This window comes from Protopterus annectens, chromosome 7.part0 (genome assembly GCF_019279795.1).
Source record: "Protopterus annectens isolate FY-2018-M chromosome 7.part0, PAN1.0, whole genome shotgun sequence".
Classification (NCBI taxonomy): Eukaryota; Metazoa; Chordata; order Ceratodontiformes; family Protopteridae; genus Protopterus; species Protopterus annectens.
This window is the reverse complement of record NC_056739.1, coordinates 1,708,818,021-1,708,844,376: the sequence shown is the minus strand read 5'-3', so window position 1 is coordinate 1,708,844,376 and position 26,356 is coordinate 1,708,818,021. Positions and strand designations below refer to the sequence as shown.

At 40.6% G+C, this 26,356-nt stretch overlaps 1 protein-coding gene across 1 annotated transcript in view; it reads left to right on the top strand.

Annotated features, from left to right (window-relative positions):
* Positions 1-26,356, top strand: part of ERCC3 (ERCC excision repair 3, TFIIH core complex helicase subunit) — a 476,680-nt gene that overhangs the window by 169,190 nt on the left and 281,134 nt on the right. Inside the window, 1 exon segment of the mRNA XM_044078239.1 lies at positions 22,030-22,234. Within this exon segment, the coding sequence (XP_043934174.1) occupies positions 22,030-22,234 (205 nt within the window).

Genomic DNA, 26,356 nt, shown 5'->3' with positions numbered 1-26,356 from the left:
ACTCAACACCACACTTTTATACAGAAAAGCATACTATTTTATATTTGATGTTGATGTAGTGCAATCTCGGTCCCTCTGAACTATGATAGCAATCCTTTCCTTGACAGGTTTACAATTCCACAGAACCATGTTAATATTTAAAGACAGAAGACAGATGTCGAGGTAGATTAGAAGTGTCCAGAAATACCATCCAATTGTTACTAAAAAAAAAAAAAAGAACTCTGGAGATGAATTGCAGACGGGCCTTCTTACAGGCTGCTCATTTTGTGCATTATTGAGATGAGTGGTTCCTTCTGTTTTGTCTGCTGCAGTTCATTTTCCTGCATCGGCAGTAAAGCTCACTGTGTACATTTTTTCTTTTTTTTTCACCACATAGTCTGCCTTACTAAATTTATATCAGTCTGACTAGCTTTTTAATTACAAAACACAGATAGCAAGTATTTTCCTTAGAAATGTGTATGCAACCAACTTGTCCATTTTTGAGGACGTTTATATCTGATTTTTGCATTGTGACAACACTTAAAATTCCAGCATCTCTTTAGCTGCAGATCTTAGCAGAAAATCTGAAGTCCTGAATTTAAAAGTGTGAGCTGTGTACTGCTGCTGCTAGTGTCCTTGATGACAAACGAGAATGCCATGATCAAAAATTGTTGTTTTCATTTGATCTTCAACATGTGGGAATATGGATACGATATGGATCCGACTCGGATGCATTTTCCAGCATTGGATCCAAGCTCCTGCCCTACCCATAATGCCCCTGTCTCCCTCCTCCCCTCAGATCTTGTTTGCCACACGTTCAGTCAGCATCGTGGTCTGTTAGCTCCAAATTTCCTGATAAGTGAGGATCCTTTTTCTGGTCTTCTTTCTTCTTTTTTCACCCTTCCTAACTATTTTTCTGTAGTTCTATACCCTACAAATTCTTGCGCTCAGGCATTGGTTCTCTTAAAAAAAAAAAAAAAAAAAAAAAAGTCCCCTTTCTTTCTGTCTTTCTTTCCTGTCGTGTGTGTGTGTGTTTGGTTTCCCTTTGCCATGGCTGAGACCCCCAAGCCAGGCTTTCAGAAATGCACAGAGTGTGGCCCTAAGCTTCCCCCTTCAGATGGCTACATTCTGTGTGTATGTCTGGGAGTATCACACTTCGACACCTTCTGTTCGATCTGCGTGGGCTTCAACCCCCATGCATTGATCAACAGGAGGAAAAAAAACTTATTTTGAAAGGCCTCCTTCCCCCACCTTCCTCTGAGGCCTCTGCTTCTTCTTCCTTCGCCCTGACCTGTGCGACTCAACCTCCCACCAGAAGGCCGGGGACGGGGAAAAGCACTGTCACAAGGAGCGTGATAGGCCCAAAAGCAGTCCTCCAACCACACTTCTTTGGCTGAGCCCTTGGACAAATCCCACCCGGATCCCAGCCTGGGTTTCCCTCTGCTCCAGTCGCCTTGTTTCCCATTGGAGCTGGAGGTCTCTCATGCCCGATCCCCATTATTGGCCTGTCCCTAGGCCTGTATCTGTAGCTTATCCGGTCCACCTGTAGTCTTTCTGAAGCTGAGGTGAACAAGATGATGTGGAAATTCATCTGGACCAAGATCCATATGGGAGTCTTGCCTACCCCCTCCCCTCCTGGGCTGGGAGCATGCAGTCTGCCTTCTTTCCCATTGCTCCTTCTCCGATCGACTTTTTTGGAGTCTTTGGGTCCAAAGCTTCTCTGCATCGAGGGGTTGGTGCCGATGGAACCAGGTACCTTGATGCTGACCATTGCCCTCAGTGGCTCGGATCCAACCAGTTCGGAGCAATCCGGCTCTGAGCCATAGTCTCAGTGCCGGATCTGAGGAGATGGCGTCGGCTTTGAGGTTTTTGGAGTCTACCCTTCCAGTCAGAGTCTATGTGGCTGGAGGCTCGGATCCAGCTCCCCTGTCAACACAGAAGGTGACTGATCCGTTACTGCTTCCAGCTTCAGGGATTTGTTCTCCCTCTGCTTTTGATGTGGTGGAGAGGGTTCTCTCCATTCCCTCGAGACCCTTGACATTATCATCCTTGGAGTCCATCCTGGGTCCCTCTATTTCTGGTGTGAAATCCACCAACCTCACCCCCTCTGTGACGGCCTGTTGCCTCTCTATCCCAGGGTGTCCACCCCTGGAATGAACAGAAGTTTCTGAGTCCTTCGCGGAGCTTCCTCAGGAACATACATGCAAAAGGAGGCACTTGGCTCCCTGCTAGAGTCCCTCACAGAAGACACAGACTTGGAGGAAGGGAAAGGTCCCTCCCGGTCACCCCCAGATTGTCTCCTTCAGAGACATCATGGAAATCCTACGCCAACGTGGGGGGTGGTCTGTTCAAAAACCCAACCCGGATGAGTCAGTGTTCCTGGAGGCGTTTGGCACAGGACCCTCTACCCCGTGGGTGTCCCCTCCCACTGATCCTCTTGTTGACTTGATTTCATCCCAGGCATGGATGGAGCCCGACATGGTGGAGCCCATTCCCAAGTGCCTTGATAAAATTCTAAGTGCCCCTTCGAACAGGCAGCATTGGTCTAAGGGATCCCCAGTTGATAACCATGGTGGTTGTGGTGGCCACCATGAAAGAGCTCACTCAGGAGAGCTCTACGGTCCATCTGCCAGACCAAGAGCCCTGGGCCATGGACCTTTTTGGGAAGTAGGCTTATGCTTCAGCCAAGATTGCCTTGCATGCATGGAACTACATGGCACGTCATCAGACTACAGTGGAACCTGGTTACAGAGGTCACTGATTCTGCCCCGGGGTCCATGTCAGCAGAAGAGAAAGTGTTCTCCCGTATGGCCACTATTGGCTTCTATTTCCAGTACCTTTATGAGGCTCCTGTCGCACTCCACGGAAGGTGCCTCTAAGGTGGCTAGAACAGGTGTTGCCATCAGGTGTCACACTTGGCTCCAGCTTTGTGCATTTTCTGAGCCCTTCAAGGCGTCATTTACAAATGGCCCTTGTGACAGTTCCACCCTTTTTGGTAAGACCGTACGAGACACTTTAGTCCAGAGTGAGAAAGACTGAAGGACGTTGTCTGTCATCGGGATTCGCTTATCAACCCCACAAAGATCCTTTTCCCAGAATCAGCATAGGCTAAAGAAGATGTGGTTCCGAAAATCAGGGCATTTCCCACGACGCTCAGGACTCACCTTCCCCCGAGGCAGAAGGGGATATGACAGACACCATCCTTGTGACAGAGGGGGGGTCTGAGGAACCAGGAGTCTTGGGGGATTCCTTCCCGGACATACCCTCACAGCAGCCCTGAAGAGTTGCTTGAATGCTCGTCTCTGGCGGCAGTTAGTGGACGTCTCTCTCTCTGCACCCAACAGCTCTGGAGTGTGTCACAGATGATCATTGGGTGTTGAAGATTATATCCAGAGGATACTCTATCCCCTTCCTTCAACCCCCAGTGCCACCCAAACACCTCCCAGATATTCCACTTGCACAACAGGAGGAGGCAGCATTAGAAATTTCCAAGCTGCATGAAAAATGAGTCATCCAGCCCGTCCCCAGGGACCACTCCTGATCAGGCATCTATTCCAGGTTCCATTTGGCCAACAAAGACAGGGGACTTAAGACCCATCCTGGATCTTTCAACCCTAAACCTGTCAGTCGCCAAGACAAAATTCCGGATAGTCACTCTCCAATCCATTCTGTCCTTTTTGCTGAGAAATGACTGGATGTGCTCAGTGGACTTCCAAGATGTGTACCACATCAGAATGGACAGGCGCTCTCAGAGATTCCTCCACTTTAGTTTGGGAGCCAATCATTATCAGTTCAGAGCACTCCCCTTTGGTCTCACCACCGCCCCCACGGTGTTCACCAAAGTGATGGCAGTGGTGGCAGCTCACCTGCGGCTGCAGGGGTTCCAGGTCTTCCCCTATCCGGACGATTAACTCCTTTCCACTCTCTCCAGGCATCAACTCTGTCAATAAATAACCAGAAAAAGTGACTGCTACAGCAAACTGTGGCCAATAAACTTAGTTGATAAAACAATCAGCTGAAATGTTTTAATAGTTTAATATAAAAATAAACCAAGATAATACAAAGCTTTCGGGTTTCCCCTTCATCAGTGCATAAAATCACATTTTTTTAAAACCTTTTTAAATACAAAACATATGACGCAGCCTACCAATCACAAAGCAGAAATAATAAAATAATTAGTCACCATAGTAACATTTATAATTTTCTTTGCAAAACTGGTTTTAAGCTTACTGCTCCATTTAGACCAGGTGACTTCTCAGCATTCAGCTCTGCTTCTGGGAATATTGTAAATTTAACGGACTAGTCCTTAACATCAGATGATGTAAATATTTTAACAAAAGATCTGAAATTTATACAGAGTGGATGTAATAGGGTGTCTGATGCTTGATTGATTTAAAACTATTCATTAGAAACTTAAACTTAGAATTATTTAAGCATGCTGAGATAGAGCATGTAAAAGTGTGCAAAAGAGCAAGCACTTTTGTTCCGTTATAGTGTGCCTATTGCAGCTTTTCATGATTTATGTGAGAGGGAAGTATATAATAAGAGACCACAAAGGTTCTATAATCTGTTTAAAAGTGAACAAACAGCACTAAAAAAGTTGGGATCTGAAAAGAATATAGTTATTAAACAGGACGATGAGAGAGGGGCAATTGTTTTGTTCAGTAGAAGTGATTATATGAGATGCATTTTGAACTTTTTAAATGATGATAAAACATTTCAAAAAGTTGATTTTAATTATGTAAGAAAATTTATCTCTGATATTAATATATTTATATATGAAATGCAATTACAAAATGAGATCACTTTGGAACTGTTCAACTTCTTTACGGTGCCTTGTCCTATAATTCCTTTCATATATGGGCTTCCAAAATTACGTAACTCTTTATCCAACCCCCTTTATGAGACTTATAGTCTTGAGGAGGGGCTGGATAACTGAACCACTTTCTATTTATATACAGAGCGTTTTAAGTAAATATCTTTGTATGTGTAGAAGTTACATTAAAGATTCAGCTGACTTCCTGATGCAATTAGCTACTTTGTTCAAGGGATATCGAAATATGAAGTTTTTATTTGTATGTTTGGACATTTATTTGCTTTTTACAGTGATTCCCAGTTCATATGACGTAGAAGCAATACGGGAGTTTCTAAATAGCGAAACTGATATGTTTCATAATAATATAAAAAATAGTTATATTATTGAAATTATTTTAAATAATAACATCTTTTTGTTTGATGGACAACCTTGTCTGCAAACTTCAGGTGTTGCCATGGGTACGCCCATGGCTAACACATATGCCAGTTTAGTTTTAAGTAATTGGGAAAGTGAATATATTTATAAAGATACTGGGTTTATTAATCCCAGTATACTTTTTTATATGCGCTTTGTAGATGATTGTTTTTTGCTATGGAAAGGAGAAGAAATGGAATTAAGGGAGTATGTAAATTACTTTAACAGCTGTACAGAATTTTTATATTTTACAATGGAATGCTCTCAACATAAGATCACCTACTTAGATATCTAAGTTTAGAGAAAAATGATGATAATGTAAAAAGAAAAGATGTTCATGCTAATAGATACACACACAAGTTGAGTATGCATGCACCTCATATTTTTAAAGGAATAGTTAAGAGTCGGTTATGAAGAATAAGTAAACAGTAAAGAACGAAAAGTTCCACAACCACGGCTTAAAACAACTTCACTTTTATTTGCAGCAAATAAACACAGCAAGCGCTTTCAAACTCACAGTTTTTCTTCAGACTGAAATATTCAGGCTTTTACTCAGAAATTTAAAATGCACATTAACCAATCCACAACCATTATAAATTATCTATGCAAATCCCTAGATCTAAGAACCGGTCTTAAAGAAACCTTGTTATTTATACCAGGCTTCCTATCGGAGAGAAACTTGCAAATCCAGTGCAGTTCCCTTTCCTCTGTAAAATTCACCAAATCACCACCTCTGGGACCCTTATTAACTGTCTCAGCAACTTTAAACATAAAAAATGTGATGGACCTGACTCATATACATGTTTAGCAAGAGCATTGGTTAAATCAGCTCGTCTCATGGCATATTTATGCTCACGAATCCACTCATAGAGCATTCCTTAGTAAATAAAATCATCACTTAAAAACTGCATTTTGAGTTTACTTTGGTTATCTTTGTCTAATATTTACATTTGTTTGATGATCTGAAACATTTAAGTGTGACAGACATGCAAAAAATAAGAAATCAAGAAGGGGGCAAATACTTTTTCATTGCACTGTATATGTTTTGTTCCATTTTTTAATTTATGTTTTGCATGTTCCAAGATTGTTGCTCAGTGCATTTGTAGTAGAGTGTCAATGTTTGCATAGTTGACTTTGTGAACATTAGTATTTGAGTGTTTCATTGAAAGTCAGTACACATACACACACGTGTGGGGTGGGGTTGTGTGTGTGTGTAATAAATATATATATATATATATATATATATATATATATATATATATATATATATATATATATATATATATATGTGTATATATATATATATATGTATATATATATATGTGTGTGTGTGTGTGTGTATATATATATATATATATATATGTATGTGTATATATATATATATATATATATATATATATGTATATATATATATATATATATATATATATATATATATAAAATAATGTGTGTGTGTGTATAACATTTATGTTAATGTACATAGTATATACTTTTAAGTAGAGTATGTGATAGGGTAGTATTGACAGGGTTAGACAGAAAGACATGCGTCTGGAGCATTTCTCCCCGGGCCTCTGCTGAAAATTGGCTTTGTTCCAAGTTAGACTTTCCCGGTTAATAAATGTTAAATAAAAATAAATAAATAAATAAAAATAAACATTCCTGGGTAAACCTGTAAATAAGTAACCTGCCCTTTTCTGGTCTTGTGTGTTCTGATGCCTCCTACATTTGCAGATGTCTCACTAATTTGTTTTTCATCTGTGTCAGAACTTAGGTATAGAAATCTGTGAACTTGGGGGTCAGCCTTTCCAAATCTTTCCCAGGACATTTCCCCATCCATCAATGCCTGCTGCAGCATTATGTTCTCTTTTTGCTCAGATAATGTTTGACACAAGCACAATAAAGAATTCTTGACCATTACATTAGTCACATATCTAGTTACTGACATTACTCTTTATTCTGTCACAACTTATACTTCTACATAAGGTTCTAAAATGTTGGTGTTATGTTTAAAATTGTGGTAATTAGGATATTTTTTATATTGTTGTTCCAGTTCATTCCTAGTACTTGTTATTTACCATTTGATTTATCTCAGGATGGAATATTTTCTCTTTAAAGTTGTATTACCAATACTTGAATAATTGTATCCAAAATAATAAGTTGTTATTTGAGTTATTCTTTTAGAATAGAAGTATTAGATACACATTAACATTAAGGAAACTGCTTGTTTAAGCAACAGTGCCATTTGTATTTGGCTGTGTTCGTTAACTCCTTATGTGGTTACTGCATATTAACGTTATAACTCTCCTTTTAAGTTTTATTTGTAATTTCTCACATCAAGATTTTAGTTTCTCATCCCATATCTAGAGGATTATTGGGTTAGGCCTCTGGTACCAGGGAAGAGCTGCACAATGTATGCTAATATTTTGTTTCCTTTGTCACTTTATTAATGATAATGTTGGTAATCATCTGATCTCGACAAAAAATGTTTGTCATTTTAAGTCGTACTTAAACTGTCAGCCGGTCACTTATCCCCACCCAAACTTTTTATCCACTGTCAAAACAAATGTTTTCACATTACTGCAGTTTCCAGTACAAAAGTTGTGAATGTGGTTCATTGAATCGTAGAATGTGACATAGTTCCAACAAGCCAACAAAAGAAAATTACTCTTAAATCTGTTCTGTAAATCAGAAGCAAGTATTCATTTATCTATTTATTCATATATAAGAAATTAATGTTCTTGTAAATCAGTGGATTAAAAAAAAAAACTGGCTAAGAAGCAGAATTGTTGCTGGTAACAATTATAACAGCTTAGGTGTAGCCATTCTACTAAAACCTTCTCTCTTCAGGACCACATTCAAGATACAGATTTTTAACTAAGTGGTAGGTGTTGGTATCTTATTATAAATAACAACTGTGATGGACCTGGTCTATTCCTAAGCCCCTATGCTTGATGTTGCAGTTAGCATGATTTCATTATGGAAATGCACAATATTTTTAATAAATTCAAAAATTGCTACCATGTTTTAGGAGGAGACTGGAATTCTGTCATTAATACCTATAAGGATAGAACTACAAATTCTAAATCATATAACTTCAATGCTGCAGCAGCTGCTTTAGATCTAATTTCTGAATTTGATCTGATTGACCCTTTTACAACTATTTGTAATGATTCAATGACATTAAAATATATGTACATCTCTCGATGCCACAAAATGTGATCTATTACTGATTTTGTTTTAATTTCCAGCCATCTATTTGACATAACACACCACTCTATTCAACCCAGATACTTTTCGGATCACTAAAATTATATTAAAATCAGAAAACACTGCCAAGGTATATAACTCAGAATTCCTATCACCAATTTTCTAAATTTATTAAGGTTCCTATCCCACCAACAGATTTTGCTGATATAAACATTTACTTTACAACTTTAAAAATTGACCTCCCTAAAATTAATAAAATTACTAAATACTCTAATTTTTCCAACTGTAAACTAAATATGAACAGATCTACAATACTGCCTCTAAACCTTACTGTAAACGATTAGATGGTTCACATCACAATGACACCAAATAAACTCCCAAATGAAATATTTAGGAACAAATTTCATGTGGGAGTCATTACAATTTAATAATAACCTTGAAAAAACCTGGATAGACTTTAAAAATTACTTTGCAAGATGGATAAAACTGAAATTCTCAGTACTTTCTAGAGTAGCAATAATTAAAATGAATATTCTGCCAGAATTTTATTTCATTTCATATTCTCTTGTAACCCTATACCTTACAAATTATGCAGAACAGTCAGTTCAGAAATATCCAAATTTATTTGGGCACCCAAATCAATAAGAATAGCCTGTGGTAAGCTAATTGTACCTAAATCACAAGGGGCCTAGGACCACCAAATTTTTATCTGTATTATTTAATTATAAATGCCAGCAGAATATTGAAAATAATAGATTACTCATCTAGCCCCATGCATGTCAACCAGCATGGGTAAAATATGGCACAGTCAAATCTTGTCCTGTAGTTGAAAGATGTAAAATTATGTAAAGTTCATGCTTCTATAGCTAAGGAAGTAAGTCTTGAAAAAAAAATAATAAACATCTTAAATTTGTGCACTCCTTTTGAACTATCCCAGCCAATAAAAGCATGGATCCTAATTTCAAATTAAATAACCAAATGCTAGATTTGTCCAGCTTCCCTTCACTTTAATTAGTCTGGGATTTTGTCAGAAATCTTCCTCTTTCATCTAATAAACTGAAATTAATAATGTTTTTACTAAAAGGTTATTTACCTATTGGAAATCAAAATCATATATTTAAAATACAGCAAATGTCTCATTCTTAGGTCTTGATTTTGTTAATTATAATACTTTATTTAGTTTTGGTCCTGTTTATCAAGTAGTAAACCTATATCAACTTCCTGTATCACTCCAGTATAGTAATAGTAACATCTTTTCAAATTATAGGACAAAAACTGGCTCTTCTCCCACTATTTATGAAATAATTTAAATCTGTTGAACTTCATTTTTAATAGGGATGTATTAATATAATTGTATACCCAGTATATGATTTTAAATGTTTATTGGTCCCCATCTAAATTAGCTACTATTTTCCCATCTATTACTGTGTGTAGGCCATGTGGTACTGTTAATGCAGACCAGATTTACATCTTTTGGATTGCAAATACTCAGCACGGCTCTGTCTTTTACTAAAAAATAGACTAATTGAGTTGGGTCAAAATTATTAAAATATAACAAGAAATTTTGCTCTTCTAAACATCCCCTCAAAAACATACAGTGGATATAAAAAGTGTACGCACCCCTGTTAAAATGCCAGGTTTTTGTAATATAAAAAATGAGACCACAATAAATAATTTCAAAACTTTTCCCACCTTTAATGTGACCTATAACCTGTACAATTCAACTGAAAAACAAATCTGTTAGGGGAAAAATATAAAAAAAAAAAATGTGCAATAAGCTGGTTGCATAAGTGTGCACACTCTTAAACTAATACTTTGTTGAAGCACCTTTTAATTTAATTTACAGCATTCAGTCTTCTTGGGTAGGAGTCTATCAGCATGGCACATCTTGACTTGGCAATATTTGCCCACTCTTCCTTGCAAAAGCGCTCCAAATCTGTCATATTGCGAGGGCTTTTCTTGTGCACAGCTCTCTTCAGGTCATACCACAGATTTTATATTGGATTTAGGTCTGGGCTCTGGCTGGGCCATTCCAAAACTTTAATTTTCTTCTGGTGAAGCCATTCTTTTGTTGATTTTGGATGTATGCTTGGGGTCGTCTTGTTGAAAGGTGAAATTCCTCTTCAGCTTTCTAGCAGATGCCTGAAGGGTTATGGGCCAAAAGGACTGGTATTTGAAACTGTTTCATAATTCCCTCCACCTTGACTTGTTATTTTGGTGATGCGAAGTGTTGTTTTTGCACCAAACGTACCTTTTGGAATTGTGGTCAAAAAGTTCAACCTTGGTCTCGTCAGACCATAACACACTTTCCCACACCCCCACCAGGGGCAACAATATCCTAGACCTAGTCATTACCAACATGAGTGACCGGTGTTCCACACCTGAAGTCAACTCCTCGTTGGTCCGATCCGAGCTTAAGCTTATCACCCTTAAAATCCACATCCCACCCCCACCTCCCACTAAGGAAACCACAGTAAAACATTTCTCCAAAGCCAACTTCATGCTTCTTAAGACAGAAGTGTGAACTTCATGACACCCATGCAGATGGACAATACAGTTACAACTGCTGAATCCTACACAAATGCACTCTATAAGCACTTACACAAGTGCATGGATCGTGCTATCCTCCAAAAATAGGAAGCCAATCTGGTAGTCCCCTGCCATAAACAAACTGTACAACAGAAGGAAGAAACTGTTGCATAAGAGAGTAAAATCCCATGAGTGGAGGAGCTCCCTGGTCAGCCTCCGTAAGAAGCTGAGATCCCTTATAAGATCCTCCAAAGCTAGGTACGAAAACAAAATCGCCACAAAATCCAAGGACAACCACAAAGCATTCTATAGCTATGTCAAGAATCTAGATGGCAACACCCAGATCTGCTCTGAGTTACAGCACAAAGACACGAAAATTACAGAACCAACTGATATTGCCAACATCCTGGCAGATGGGTTCAGTGCTAACTTTACCCCCCTCTCACCCCCTAAAGGACCCATATCTATACAGGAAGAATGCAGAGTCCCTGTAATCACAACTGTGCAGGTAAAAGCTGCACTCTCTAAAGCCAAAAACACAGCATCCATGGGACCAGACAACATCCCAGGCTGCGTTTTACACAAACTTCAGAACGAACTGGCTCCCCACTTAAGCACCATGTTCAATAATAGCCTTGCATCAGGCTTTGAGCCCACTGAATGGCGCACAGCAACAGTTATCCTACTCCACAAAGGGGGAGCCACCACTGATCCTTGGAACTATCGACCTATTAGCCTGACGAGCGTGGTCTGCCAAGGCCATAGAACGTATCATCATGGAACTCCTAAACAAAGACATTGGTAACCTCCAAACTCTGGATCCCACCCAGTTCAGGTTTGTGAAAGGCAGATCATGCCTCCTGAACCTGATCGACTTCTTTGAGGCAGTCACCAAAGCCATGGATGAGGGTAAGGTGGTTCACACAGCCTATCTTGACCTCACCAAGGCTTTCAACACCATCCCCCATTCTGGAATTATAGCTAAACTCACTAAACTAGGTATAAATCCCTACGTCACAAAATGGGTTGCCAACTGGCTCACTGACAGAACCCACACTTAAAAAGTTGCAGACTCCAAATCTGACCTCAAAGCAGTGACAAGTAGAGTACCACAGGGTTCCGTCCTGGGACCTCTCCTGTTTGGTGTCTACTTCTCTGAAGTACAGGCTAACACAGAAGGCCTCTGGCTAATGAAGTTCGCAGATGAATGCAAACTAGGAGCCATAGTCAAGTCCGCAAATGATGTGGACATCCTACAGAAGGGCTTCTCTGAGACATATGCCTGGTGTCAGAGCCATGGCCTCAAGCTCAGTGCCAGAAAGTGCAGTGTCATCCCCTTTAGTAAAAACTCTGTACCCATGAACTACCACATAGGCAGCAATCTATCTACTTAGCACCGAATGTGTGATAAGAGACCTTGGGACCCAAGTGGACAGTAGTCTCTCCTTTGATAGTCACATCGCCACAGTAGTCAGGAAGTCCTTCTACGTGGCACACCTCATCATAAAAGGGTTCTCATCCAGGAAAAAAAGAGGTCATTGTTCCCCTCTACTCGACACTCATTAGACCCATTATAGAGTACAATGCCCCTGTTGGAATGTACCTCTCAAGACATCTGCAGCAGCTGGAAAGGCCACAGAAGTACCTCACGAAGAGGATTACTGGCCTCAAGCAAATGCCGTACACTGACCGCCTCAAAAAACTCCAGCTTTACTCCATAGCATATCGCCTACTCCGAGGTGATCTCTACCTAATATATAAAGCTATGTCAAACCCAGAGCTGTTGGACATGCTACACCTAAAGAAATCCCAATTGCTCTGAGTTACATGCTCTAGGGACCTAAACTTTGTCACCACAATAAACAGGACACGCTGGAGGGATAGATTCCTGTCCCAGAGACTTCCTATACTCTGGAACAAGATACCCATCTATGTCAAGCAAAATTCTTTATTAGCACTCTTCAAGAAAAATCTTGATGAGTGGATGGGAAGTTGGAAATACACCCCAGGGATCACTTCTATGTCTCTGCTCGACAGTGGCACAGGAAAACAACTTTCTTGGGTGGCGTAAGCCATGGAATCTTGTTGGCTAGGCTTACGTAGGCCCTTGGGCCGATAGCCTAGTACCTACCTATGAACCTATGCTTTTGGGAGACTTGATGTATTGTTTTGCAAATTTTAGCCGGGCCTGTATGTTTTTCTGAGTAAGAAAAGGCTTCCGTCTTGCAACCAAACCACATAGTCCAGACATATGAAGAATACGGAAGATTGTTGTCGCATGTAGTACACAACCAGTACTTGCCAGAAATTCCTGCAGCTCCTTCAGTGCTGCTGTAGGTCTCTTGGCAGCCTCCCTGACCAGTTTTCGTCTTGTCTTTTCATCAATTTTGGAGGGAAGTCCAGTTCTTTGCAATGTCACTGTTGTCCCATATTTTCTCCACTTTTTGATGAATGTCTTCACTGTGTTCCCTGGTCTATCCAATGCTGTGGATATTTTTTATACCCTTCTCCTGACTGATACCTTTCAAAAATGAGATCCCTTTGATGCTTTGTTAGCTCTCTGCGAACCATGGCTTTTGCTGTAGCAGGCAACTGAGTAAATGTCAGGAAAATCCTACTAGGACAGCTGAACTTTATTTGGGGTTAATCAACGTCACTCTTATTGATGGTAGGTGTGTACCCAAGAAGACTGAATGCGGCAATTAAATCAAAAGGTGCTTCAACAAGGTATTAGTTTAAGGGTGTGCGCACTTATTCAACCAGCTTTTAGTGTAAGTTTTTTATTTTTTGTATTTTTCCCTAACAGATTTGTTTTTCAATTGAATTGTACAGGTTATAGGTCACATTAAAGGTGGGAAACGTTTTGAAATTATTTATTGTGGTCTCTCTTTTTTTTTTTTTTTTTATATCACAAAAACCTGGCATTTTAACAGGGGTGTGTACACTTTTTATATCCACTGTATCACATAAGGACACATACATTTTAATAATTTTTATGTTAAGCAAATTATATTTTACAAAAATTGGCTTGATTGTAAAAGAACTATCTTGGTCTTCTATTAAAGAAATTGCTAAAACACATCAGGGTCTTTAAGATCACACTGCATAATAGCAAAAAAAAATTTCCCTTTTTGCAGAAAGTTGGGAAGTAATCCTCGACATTATCATATAAAAATGATTTACAGTATCTGTTGTAATTTCTTATTATTTTATACTTGTAATACTTTTACTGGTTTACAGAATAATAACCCGCTGTTGCTTTGCCCAAATTCTACCTGTATTTCCTTATTATAGAAAAAGGAAATAAGTAATTCCTCTTTCTTATTTAGCATGTTCTACACACTGTATATAGTTTTATGTGGTACTTTGTATATTTTGATTTCTAGGTTACAAGTACAGCAAATATTAATTGTGTTTTTAGTTTTGTTGTAAATCTGTCTCTCTCTCTCTCTCTTACTGTTGTAGTAGTTTTGTGTTCATATTGTGTTATATCTCTAAATAAAAGATATTTGGAAAAAAGGGATATATTTTATTCCTGAAATCTAGATGTTCTTCATGTTTCACTGTTGCAGTCATTACATTTGGGTAATCTGCTGGCAGGTTGCCCTCAGTCGGCCTGAATATCAAAGTCTTGGGTCCTGCGTCTGTTGCTTTCTCCTCTTCCATGACGTCTGGTCGTCAGGGGTATAAAGCATGCAGCCGACGCCATTTTATTTAGTCTTTCTTGCCGCGCGGTGCCCGAAGCAGAAGCAGTTTGCAAGTGCCGGTCGGCCGACTCCTGAAATTTTCGCATTCAAGTTTTAGATCCGAAGTCTTAAATTAAAGCTAAGTACCTGTTGGGGAAACTTTTTCTTGCTCCTTACTGATGTCAGTAAAAGTTAATAATTGCATTACTTGTGGGAAGCAAATACTTCATAAGGATTTTTATTTGTACTGTATTCCTTGCCTAGGCCCAGATCATAATTTGCCTTGCTGTCAGTTTTGTGCTAGATGTAACCAACACACTATTAAACATTGGTATATTTTTGATTCAAAATATTTTGGATCCAGATTTAATTACCCTGAAATGTCGTCGGATAGCAATCCGACTACCGGAGATCACAAAAAACACAAATAAAAAGAGACAGACCGTCGAGGTCCAAAACCGACGACAAAACTTCTCCTAAGCCAATCGCCGGTTCACCGGTACTCAGTGAGGCGCTTTTGCAGCCCCTGATACCTGCTACTTTTGAGTCGCAGGCCTCTACCGAGACCCATTTGGAGTCCGGTATGCCGTGAGATTCTGGGAGTATTATACCCACGGATGTCTCTCCCTCGGATGGGTCCGGAGCCGCTGAGCAGGCACCGGCTTCTGAGGGTGTTTTCAGGCCTCAACATTTCTATATAAAACCAACGCCAACTTCAAAAACAAAGACAAAAACAACTTCTAAGTCTAAAAAACTGACGCATGAGCCACTATGCCTAAAAAACAGATTATCAAAATGGCTAAGTACTTAATTACCTTGATCAGGGGTTCCCAACCCCCCCCCCCCTTGCTAAGAGGCCTAGGCAAGACACTGATTATGAATCTTCAGATCAGGTTTCTATTTCTTCTGATTCCTCTTCTGATCAGGAATTTTCTATACCACCCTATGAGGATTCAGATGCAGAAGAGTCCATTCCATCTGCATCTCCTCCTGAGGATTATTCTTTTGGGGAAACCTTGCATATATTTTCATTGGGAGAGTCAGGATTTCTCTGAATCAAAAAAGAGGCTTAGGGATTTCCTTCTTCTTCCTCAGCATAGGCCTTTGGCTATACCTCCTGTTTTAGACATTGTTGATGATGAGTTTTCGGAATCAAGCATGACTCCTGATTCCCTACCTCCGGCTCCTAGTAAGCCAGACAGATATTACAGGGTTCCTGACTCCCACAAATTTTTATTTAAAAATCCTGCAGCTGATCCTGAAACTATCTCACAGGATCCCAAAGGTGTAAAGGCCTCTACAACCAAAAATCCTACCCCCTCTGATAGAGATTTCAGGGCGCTGGATAGATGGGGAAAGAAGGTTTATACATCTGCAACGTTGACAGTTAGGGCCTTAAACTGCCAGTTTCTTATGCTTAAATATCAACAGCATGTTATGGGCTTATTGAAACAGAAAATTAGTTGATTTCTGATTGTGTGGAAAATAAAGAATTACAGGAATTATTGCATGCAGCAGAACAGGTTGGAAAGCATACTTTGCAATGTGGTTTTGATTCCTTGGAGGCCTCTTGCAGGGCCGCAGTTACTGGATCTGTGATTAGAAGGCATGCCTGGCTCAAGGAGCAAAATCTGCCTGATCATGTTAAGGCTAAATTGTTGGATGCACCTTTACAGCATGATACTTTGTTTGGAAATAAGGCAGAAGAGGTTTTAAAGGAAATGGAAGACGAAGCTAAATCTATGCAAACTGTAAAAGATTTCTGACTAAAGCAGCCACCCAGATTCAGTAGGCACTGGCCTACTAAAAATTGGTCCTTTCCTGTGTCCCAACAGAGCCTCGCAAGGCAAATCCAGGCGCTCAAATGGCTCTAGATACCAATCACAGGGTTCTTACAGGTCAAAGCAATGGGGTGCCTCTACCTCCAAATCTGGAGGAAACAAAGCACAACCCTACAGTAAGCAGTCTTAATGACTTTCCTCTACCATTACCAAGCACTTATCTTCTGGCAGCCCCATTGGGGGGAAAATTAGCACTTGATGCTCAAAATTGGCAGTTAATTACCCAGGACAAGTGGGTATTAAACATAGTATCCCAGGGGTACAGATTTCATTTCCATACTTTGCCAATTCCAAACGGTTGGCCAGATCTGCCACCAAATCAATGGGCAGAGGCTCAGAAACAAGTGACGTCCCTCATGGATATGGGGGGGCCATTCAACTAGTACCAGAACAGGAAAAAGGACAAGGGTTTTATTCAAGACTGTTCCTGGTACCCAGAAAAGACTATGCCTGGCGTCCAATACTGGACTTATCGATTTTGAACACGTTCTTGGACATCTCAAAATTCAAAATGCTGACTTTGCAACAGCTACTGCCCATGCTGGACAGGAATGCTTGGTTAGTGACTCTAGACTTAAAAGAGGCATACCTGCATATCCCAATAAGGGAATCGTGCAGAAGATTCCTCCGCTTCAAGGCAGGTTTTATGCATTACCAATTCTCTGCACTGCCCTTTGGCTTATCTACTGCCCCCAGGGTCTTTACAAAGTGCCTGGCACCAGTAATTGCATTTTGCAGACAAAGAAGCATACAAATCTGTACTTACTTGGACAACTGTCTCATTCAAGCAGAAAACAAGGACATTCTTCTTCAACATCTGGCGTTTGTAAAAAGGCTTCTAACATGCCTAGGGTACACAATAAATGAAAAGAAATCACAACTGGTACCCTCTCAAATAATTACATTCCTGGGTGCAAGCTTGAATACAACTGCCCAGATGGCTTACCTTACGCCAGACAAACAAAAGCAACTGACTGTATACTTCAAACATATGGCAACAAAAACCCAGTTATCTGCAAGACAAATTCTGCAGGCTTTGGGGTTCTTTGTATCGTGCATTCTACTAATTCCATATGCAAGACTGCATATGAGGAAACTTCAGTGGTACCTAAAAAGTTTATGGAGTCAACATTGTCACAGTCTGGAAACAATGATCCCTGTCATTCCCTGCCTACAACAGGAGTTTCTTTGGTGGGCAGAGACATGTCACCAAAACAAGAGTCTATCATTCACTCTACCCCCTGCCACCCAAACCTTAACTACAGATGCATCAGACTATGTTTGGGGGGCCCACCTGGCGGGGAGATGCATTCATGGCATATGGAACCCAAAACAAATGCATCTGCATATCAACCAGAAAGAGATGCTAGCTGTTCAGAATGCCCTGACAGCCTTCAAGGACTTACTTCATCCAGGACAGCTACTGATAAAGACGGACAACACCACAGTTATGTGGTACATAAACAAGCGGGGGGGGGTACACATTCCTATCCCCTTTGTAGACCAGCCATGGCATTGTGGGACACAGCCTTGACTTACCAAGTACATCTTCAGGCTCAATTCCTGCCAGGAAAATAAAGTACTCTGGCAGACGACCTAAGCAGAAATCTTATGGACACTCACGAGTGGAAACTGGATCCACAAGTCTTCAGCATGATAACACAGAAATGGGGGAGCCCAGACATAGATCTATTTTCCTCTCCCCAAAGTCATCAACTGGACAAATTCTGCACAAGGACTTAGCACAGACAAGCATGGAAAGTGGATGCCCTGTCCTTCAGTTGGAAAAACCTATCGGTCTACGCCTTTCCTCCTCTGCCTCTTCTCCCCAAGGTCTTGCTAAAGGTCAGACAGGAAAAACCAAAAATAATCCTAATTGCCCCGGACTGGCCTCGTCAGCACTGGTACCCAATTCTAAGGAATATGTCTCAACTCCCTCCTTGGTACTTGCCTCAAATACCTCATCTACTGTCTCAGCAGAGCGATCAAATTCTGCACACTCAGCTCCAAACTTTGAACCTGGCAGCATGGCTGAGCATGTAATTATTCAAACAACACCTCTCAGTAAGTCTGTGATGGATGTCATTTTGGAAGCCAGAAGGCCTAGTACTAGAAAATCTTATGCTAATAAATGGAAGAGATTCTTTGTTTGGAACCAAGCACAAGGAACGGACATAACAAAACCAAATATTCCTCAGATTTTGCAATACTTGACTGAGATGCTTGACAAGGGCCTATCTTTTTCTTCAGTAAATATCCATGCCTCTGCCATCTCGGCTCATTACAAAATGGAGCCTCCCATCTTTTCTTATCCTCTGCCAAAACAATATCTTAGAGGGGCCAAAAATTTAAATCCTCCCAGAAGATCACCAGCTCCTGCATGTGACCTCAGTTTTGTGCTGGAAAAACTCACCTGCCTCCTTTTGAACCAGCAGCTACTGCGGATATAAAGTTTTTATCTTGGAAAACAGCTTTCCTTTTGGCAATCACTTCAGCAAGAAGGGTTTCAGAACTACAGGTACTCATGGCTGTGGAGCCTTTTATTACATTTTACCCAGACAGGGTGTCCCTCAGGACCAATCCTTCATTTATGCCTAAGGTGGTATCCAGTGTGGCTCTTAACCAAACTATTCACCTGCCAACATTTTACTCAAATCCGCAGAACAAGGGGGAGCGGATTCTGCATTCATTGGACGTACACAGACAACCAAGATTCTACTTGAACAGGACCAGATCTCTAAGAAAGTTTGACCAACTACTGGTGGCATTTGCTACAGGATCAGAGGGAAAGGCTATATCAAAGGAGACTATTTCTAAGTGGATAAGCCACTGCATTCGTTTCTGCTACTTGCATCATGGTAAACCAGTGCCCAAGGGAATCAGGTCACATTCCACCAGGGCTGCCTCTACCTCAGCAGCCTTTCTTAGAGGAGTTCCAACCAAAGACATTCTAGAAGCTGCTACTTGGAGCTGTGTTCATACTTTTACAAAGCATTATCATTTACCTCTCTTCTCTAAGTCCAGGGCAGGCTTTGCCACTGCAGTTCTGCAGGGCCTTATAGCCGCCCCTAATGCTATTTAGTTCCATCCTCCCATCCATAGCTTTGGGATTCTACCAAAATGTAATGACTGCAACAGTGAAACACGAAGAACATAGTACAGTTGTGTACACTTACCATAAATGTAGATGTTTGAGTTGTATTCACTGTTGCAGTCCGGGTTACCCACCCACCATCCCCCATTTTTTCTTCTAGAACTTCTCTTTCCTTTACTATATTCTAAAGCCTTTGTGGTGTATTTGCTTTTAGATGAAGGTAAAGTTTATGTTGCTAAAGTGCATTTATATATATATTGGTGTTTATTTATATATACATATTTTTGCTCCCCATTTGGGGGGCACCTGACATCTGGGGCAAGAAAAACTAAATGAAATGGCATTGGCTGCATGTTTTATACCCCTGACGACCTGATGTCATGGAAGAGGAGACAGCAACCGACGCAGGACCCAAGACTTTGATATTCAGGCTGACTGAGGGCAACCTGCCAGCAGATTACCCAAATGTAATGACTGCAACAGTGAATACATTCGAACATCTACATTTATGGTAAGTGGTACACAACTGTACTTTTTGTGCAGAGTTGGCTACAGAGATGGCACCATTTACTTCAACTTGAACTGCTCAGCTTTTCATCTCTAATTATTAAGAATTGCTTCAGGTCTAAGTTTAACCATTTTCTTCTTGGTATAACATATACAATTTTGCATTACAAAGTGTTGCATTAATTATAAATGTTAGTGTCCGTTTGTGTCATTCTGGCTTTGATGCTCACTTTGAGCAACTTGCATTGTGTGGTGACTTTTTGTTCCAAAGTATAAGGTAAAAAGGAGGTGTTGTACAATTCTGTAAGAGTTGGGTGTATGTATATTGGTGTTTGCTTAATTTGTTTGTCTAAATGTAAAATTTTTTGAGAGTGTCTTTTTGTTTTTTCTAGTTTTTTGGCTCTGCAGTCTACTGAGCATCAGCCCCCTTCCAGCCAAATGAAATATTTGTCCTCCATCAGGAGGACAAAGTTTGACGTGGAGGAGCCCTTATTTATCCAGCCGTTAGGGGTGGTTCAGGTTTTCCTTTTAAGCCCTACATCCACTGCATACACACTTGCTTGTTTTGCATAGTGAATTGGGTATGCAATTAGTTGTCTTTGCTAGTCATCCCTCATTACTACAAGGGGAATAGCCAGCAGCAGACATTCCCTGACTATATCAAGAATAGTTGTTGGTTTCTCCAGTCTCCACAGGGTAAAATTATACCATCACTCTCCTCAGAGGCAGAAAGAGAGAGCAGACCACACCCCTTCACTCTTCTTCCTTCCCCTGCAAAAGGTGAGCTGGCCACTTTACTGCACTTGCTCCCTGTCTGGCTCCTCTATTCTTGGGCCACAAATCCAACCCTGGTTGCGTGGGTCACTGTCAGGAAGCCATTTCTCGATGGGTTTCCTGGGTCACTGTCAAGAAGCCATTTCTCGATGGGTTGCCTGGGTCACAGTCATGGAGCCATCTCTTGATAGGTTGCCTGGGTCACAGTCATGGAGCCATCTCTCACCAGGTTGCCTGGGTCACAGTCAGGGAGCCATCTCTCAACGGGTTGCATGGGTCACAGTCGGGGAGCCATCTCTCAATGGGTTGCATGGGTCACAGTCAGGGAGCCATCTCTTGACATTTGTTGTCTTACAGTAAAAGTAATACCCTAAGCATGGCTGTGTATATATCCAAGCACTTTTACTGTAAGACATCAAATGTCATCCCTGTTGAGAGAGTCACAAAGGCACTATCAGAATCGGCTCTGACATGTTCGAAAATCCTGAAACTAGACATGGTTTTTGTGAGATCGTGGTACAGTGAAGATGGGAATATTTGCCCTTTTCTCACTGTAGTGCGATCCCTGAGTTGGAATATATGTTTAGTGGGGGGTGGGGGGCACAACCCCCCCACAATTGCGGTTTCGAGTTCCGGGATTTCGTACCATGTCAGCTTTCGATTAGATAAACTTTTGTTTATCTAATATAGACCCTCAGAATCCTAGCCATTTCTTTAGTAAGGAATGGATGTCTGTTCATAAAATGTGCACTTAAAAATCATGTTATCACTTACACATACTGGCCATTGATGCTGACTGCTGTAACACAAACAAAGACGTGTATTTAAAGTTTAGTACAGCAAGGTCATCTTTAAAGAGATCGCCCTTTTCAAGGAGGAATTGCTGCTTAGAGATCTGCCAATTTATTGTACTACTTGCTGGAACAGTCTTTCTCTAAAAGGGATAATATACTCACCCCAATAGTAGATTTTTGGGAGAAGGAGATTATATCTTGCCACCTAAAGTGCCCTTTTCTAATGTCCCTGTGCATTGTATTTCTTTGTGTTTGCACAATGTTAATTTTTGGTTTGTTGGTGATTATTAGTTCCTTTTACATTCTGTCCCTCTCTGTCACTGGGCCTTTTTCTTGGAGGTTAATTAAAATGCTGAACGCTATAAAACAGCTATGTTTTTTCACTTAGGAAAAGATAGAAGAGCTGCAAAAGCAGTGTATTCAGATGGAGTATCCTTTGCTGGCTGAATATGACTTCCGAAATGATACCGTAAATCCAGATATAAACATTGACTTGAAACCTACTGCAATTCTTCGACCCTACCAGGAGAAAAGCTTGAGGAAGATGTTTGGAAATGGACGAGCAAGATCTGGAGTAATTGTGCTTCCTTGTGGTATGTAGTTAAAATGCAGAATCTTTGAGAATAGTCAGAATATGGACACTGAAATTATTTTTACAGTGGTGGTTGAATGCATCTAAGCTTGTTTCAGATATGCTATATTAATATCTATTTTTGAGAACTTGGCATCTGGTAAAATAGCAAGGCTGGTGCCAGAGTGACAGAAGAACTGTTTAGCTGCAAATTCTACAGATTGTATACAGTTATTTTCCTCGGACCACTCATGAAAATGGCATCAGGTAGCCATACATTTTCATAAAAGAACAAGCCTTTTCTTGTATATTCAGTTATTTCCTTTCATTTGGAAGAATCTGAAACATCACATAGAAGTTGTTGGCTTGTGTCCATTGCAACGTCTTTGCAGATGTCAGAGCTGAAAGCATAGCTGGAAGAAGCTGGATCCTTTTACAGTTGTCCCTTATCTGATCATATAAACAAAAAACATAAACCATCCACATAAAAAAAGCTCATCCATCCATTTTTTAACTGCAACTTAGATCTATGGATGGGAAACAGAAAATTTACCCCAAGACTACCCCCTGTACTACTAATGGACAGATGCGGGTCCTAAATGCTTTATCCCATGCATGGGTCCCCTCAAATTATCCATGGTATAATCCTATTTATTCTCACTAGGGGTAATATATAATTATTGACCACAGAATGGGTAAGACCAATCTATAATATAACGGGATAGTTATTTTGAACACAAAAAGGGAAATTGGCTAGCTTTAAAATGGCTAGCAAGGTCAGCTTGCCTAGTACTTACCTATGAAACTATACAACGTTGTAACATTGTGCTGATGTTGATCAGCCAATGAACAGAAAACACAGTTAGGAAATCTTGTGCTTTCCCGTAGAAAATCTGAATTTTTTCATAAGTATGAAGTGAAATTTTGTAGTCTCCTATGAATGCTGCATGGTGCTAGGGTCATTTTGCAAATAGAGAAAATTAATACAAGTGTCAGGAACAAAGTGATACAGAGAGAAGCAGAAGGATAAGGAAAAAAAACATGACATGCAACATCCAAACGAGAAGAAATAAAAATATGGGGGCTGATGCAGTGCTTGGCATTTGACTGTGTCTTGCACAGAATGCTGCTCGGAAAAGTAGTTGAGTTGAGATAGGATGAAGACTTAAGAACTGCATTACTGCACAGTTAAATGGCAAGACTCTGAGAGTTGCAGTGAGAAGTGACAGTGTCATTAATAAGGAAGTTGATTGATAGACTGCTGTAGGAGTTGGATATAGGAATTCAGAACTCTGTTAATTTCTGGTGTATATCATGGACTGAAGAACAAGTGCAACTAGTTCTCTAACAACACAAAATTAGGAGCAGCAATGAAGGATGGAGGACAGGCAGTCTAGGAATGGGTATGAAATGGCTTGTCAAGTGAGATGAAAAGTGGCTTTTGAGGTTAAGTGCAGACACATGCAAAGTACTGCACCAGGGCCACAACAGTTGTGGCTGTGATACCAACTGGGGTGTAAAAGTGATAACAGCAAAACAGAAAAACAGTGAGGAGATATTGATCACAGATCACTGTTACTGCTGCTGTATCACACCCTGGTTTGGTCACAGATCGAGAACTGCATGCCGTTCTAGAGCCCGTACAAGGAGAGGGTTTTCAAGTTGAGGAAAACCAATAGAAGTCCTCGAGATAGAGGAGAAAAATGTGACCAGATTCTAAAGAGACTGCTAGCATTCTCACTAAAGACTAGAAGAGATTGAGCGGCATGATGTAGGAGGAGATGTGACTGAGTTCTCCTTAACTGGAAGGACAGACGGGAAGAGTGGGCAGATATGGGGAGTGTAGAAAAACTTCTCCTTGGATCTGTGAAAGTACTTCTTTATGGAGAGGTTTGTGGACTTGTGGAATGGACTACTAGACTGGATAGTGGAGTAGGCCCCATGGAGGCATTCAAGACATCGTGGGACAGATGGAAAAGAGGTGAGGGGTAAAATAAATAAGAAGAGGAGATAGAATTCTGAAGTTAATAGACTAAAGATATTTGTTTCCGTCTGCTAAGTAAATGTAATATGAAGTCTGTGGTGCTTTGGCATTTCCACCCATGTATGCTGACTTACCAGTTTGCCTAGGTCTGACAGGTGGAGGCCATCTTATTCTCTGACCATTCACAATCTCTGGTGTTGTAATGACACCTACTTTTTAGAATTGCATTGTACTTGCTGGCATTGATCCCATACCAATTAGATATTGGATTAGACTGTCGTTAATATTTTGACTTTGGATTGCTGCCTTGCTCTCATCAGTCCACACCATCTGGCATCCCCATTTCACCTGTTGAGGAGTGTAGTGTATCAGCTGATGTGACCCGTGCAGTATGTATGTCAAGCAGGTGCTCATTTTTTTCAGAATCAGTCAACTCCTGCTTACTGGTACTGAACAGCTTTCCATCCATTGGTTGTACCTATATATGCGGTTCCTCTGATTGATATTACCCTGTGTGCTTTTGTATTGGCACAAGTTTATCTGCAGTCATTGCCTGTCAGTGCTGATCATGAAAGAGTTACTGGCTGTAGTTCTGGCTTCAAGATGCACGGAGGGGACCTTTCCTAGTCCTGCTTCAGCAGATGAAGGCCATTTGTTGTCTCATGCCAGAAAAGCACTTATTTAAGACAGCTAATTGCTTAAATTTCTTCTGTCTCCTCCATGTATGTAACAAGGACCACAGCTAGAATATTTCCAGCCAGAGGTAAAACATTAACTGCCCATCTGGGTTGGATTCCATTTTTGTATGTGATAAGCCCAATTTTTCAATATCCCTGCCTAAAGATCTGTTCTTTGTGGAGGTGCTCTGGACTACTCTAGCTATAAAAAAGAAACCAAAAGATCCAGACTCCTTTCATGAAGTACTTTTATTGGCACAAACTTTAACTGTGTGACACCCATCTAGGGACTTGAGTAGTCCCACACCTGTCCATGGCATCTCACAAGAAGCAGCTCAAGAGTAGGAGAGCAAGTCCTGTACCACCCCCCATGAGAAGTCTGGTTCCAGAGCCATTGATGTACTTTGCATTAAAACATACTTTGTCTAGTTGTTACTTTTCAACCTTCTGTACCAGAAATGTTGCTGTCCTCAGCAGTAGGATGACATTTCTCATCCCAAAAGCCCATATTCATTGCAAGTGTAGTCATAGGTTCATAGATTAGTACTAGGCTAACTGCCCTTGCGAGCCATTTTAAGCCTAGCCAATTATCCCTTGTGAGACTCCAACCCTGCACCTTGTGTTTGTAAGGCAAACACCTTAACCATTAGGCCTCCCTCCCAACCCTAATCTACCCTCATTTGCCTACCACTTGACTGGCATCACACATACACACACTGAGCTCACACAGTGGCTTTGTGCAGCTTTTTCTAGCTGAGCCAAACTGTGCTGTGTGGATCACCTAATCAGTGGACACTCGCCTGTGTGTACCATTCCTCCCAGTCATGGTTATAGGTTTTTGTTATGGTATCCCTGCTCTAGGTAGAGTTCTCTTATTCTTTAAAAGGGACATCAGTGAAGGTCATTTTGTGACCCTTTGTCTCTCTCTCTCTCGCAAGCATGATCATGCTAGGAGGACAAAGCAACAAGCCACAAGCCACATAACTGTAAGGAATGACAGAGACACATTCACCCCGTATGATAAGTAATGATCGCAGAAATCTCCCCTCAACCATTGTCTGTATAATTTGTTGTTTAATATATTTTTTGGGTTAATATTTTATGCCAGCTTCTGTTAACTGCTGTGGGGAACCCCATATAACATTGCTCTGCATTAGCAGACAAACAAGTGATCTGATGTTGTTTTCTGTCCGTTCTGCAACATATGGGGCCTCTGCTCCAGCTTTGGCCATTTCTAAGCTTTAGATCCCAGTGCTCAGGCTCCTCTCCCTACTTATAATTTCTTGTGAAGTGAGTGATCTACCCTAGATCTCGTTTTCTGCCATACGTTTTTGACGGATCTTGGTGCTGAGTAGTGGTTAGTCAAAAAAAATCTACGGTTTTTATTATTTAATTTTGATCTCTTCTTAGCATTTCACTTGCTGTTCCTTCCTCCTTTTTCTCTTTTCTTCTTCCTCCTTTGGGGGTTTATTTAATAAAAAGT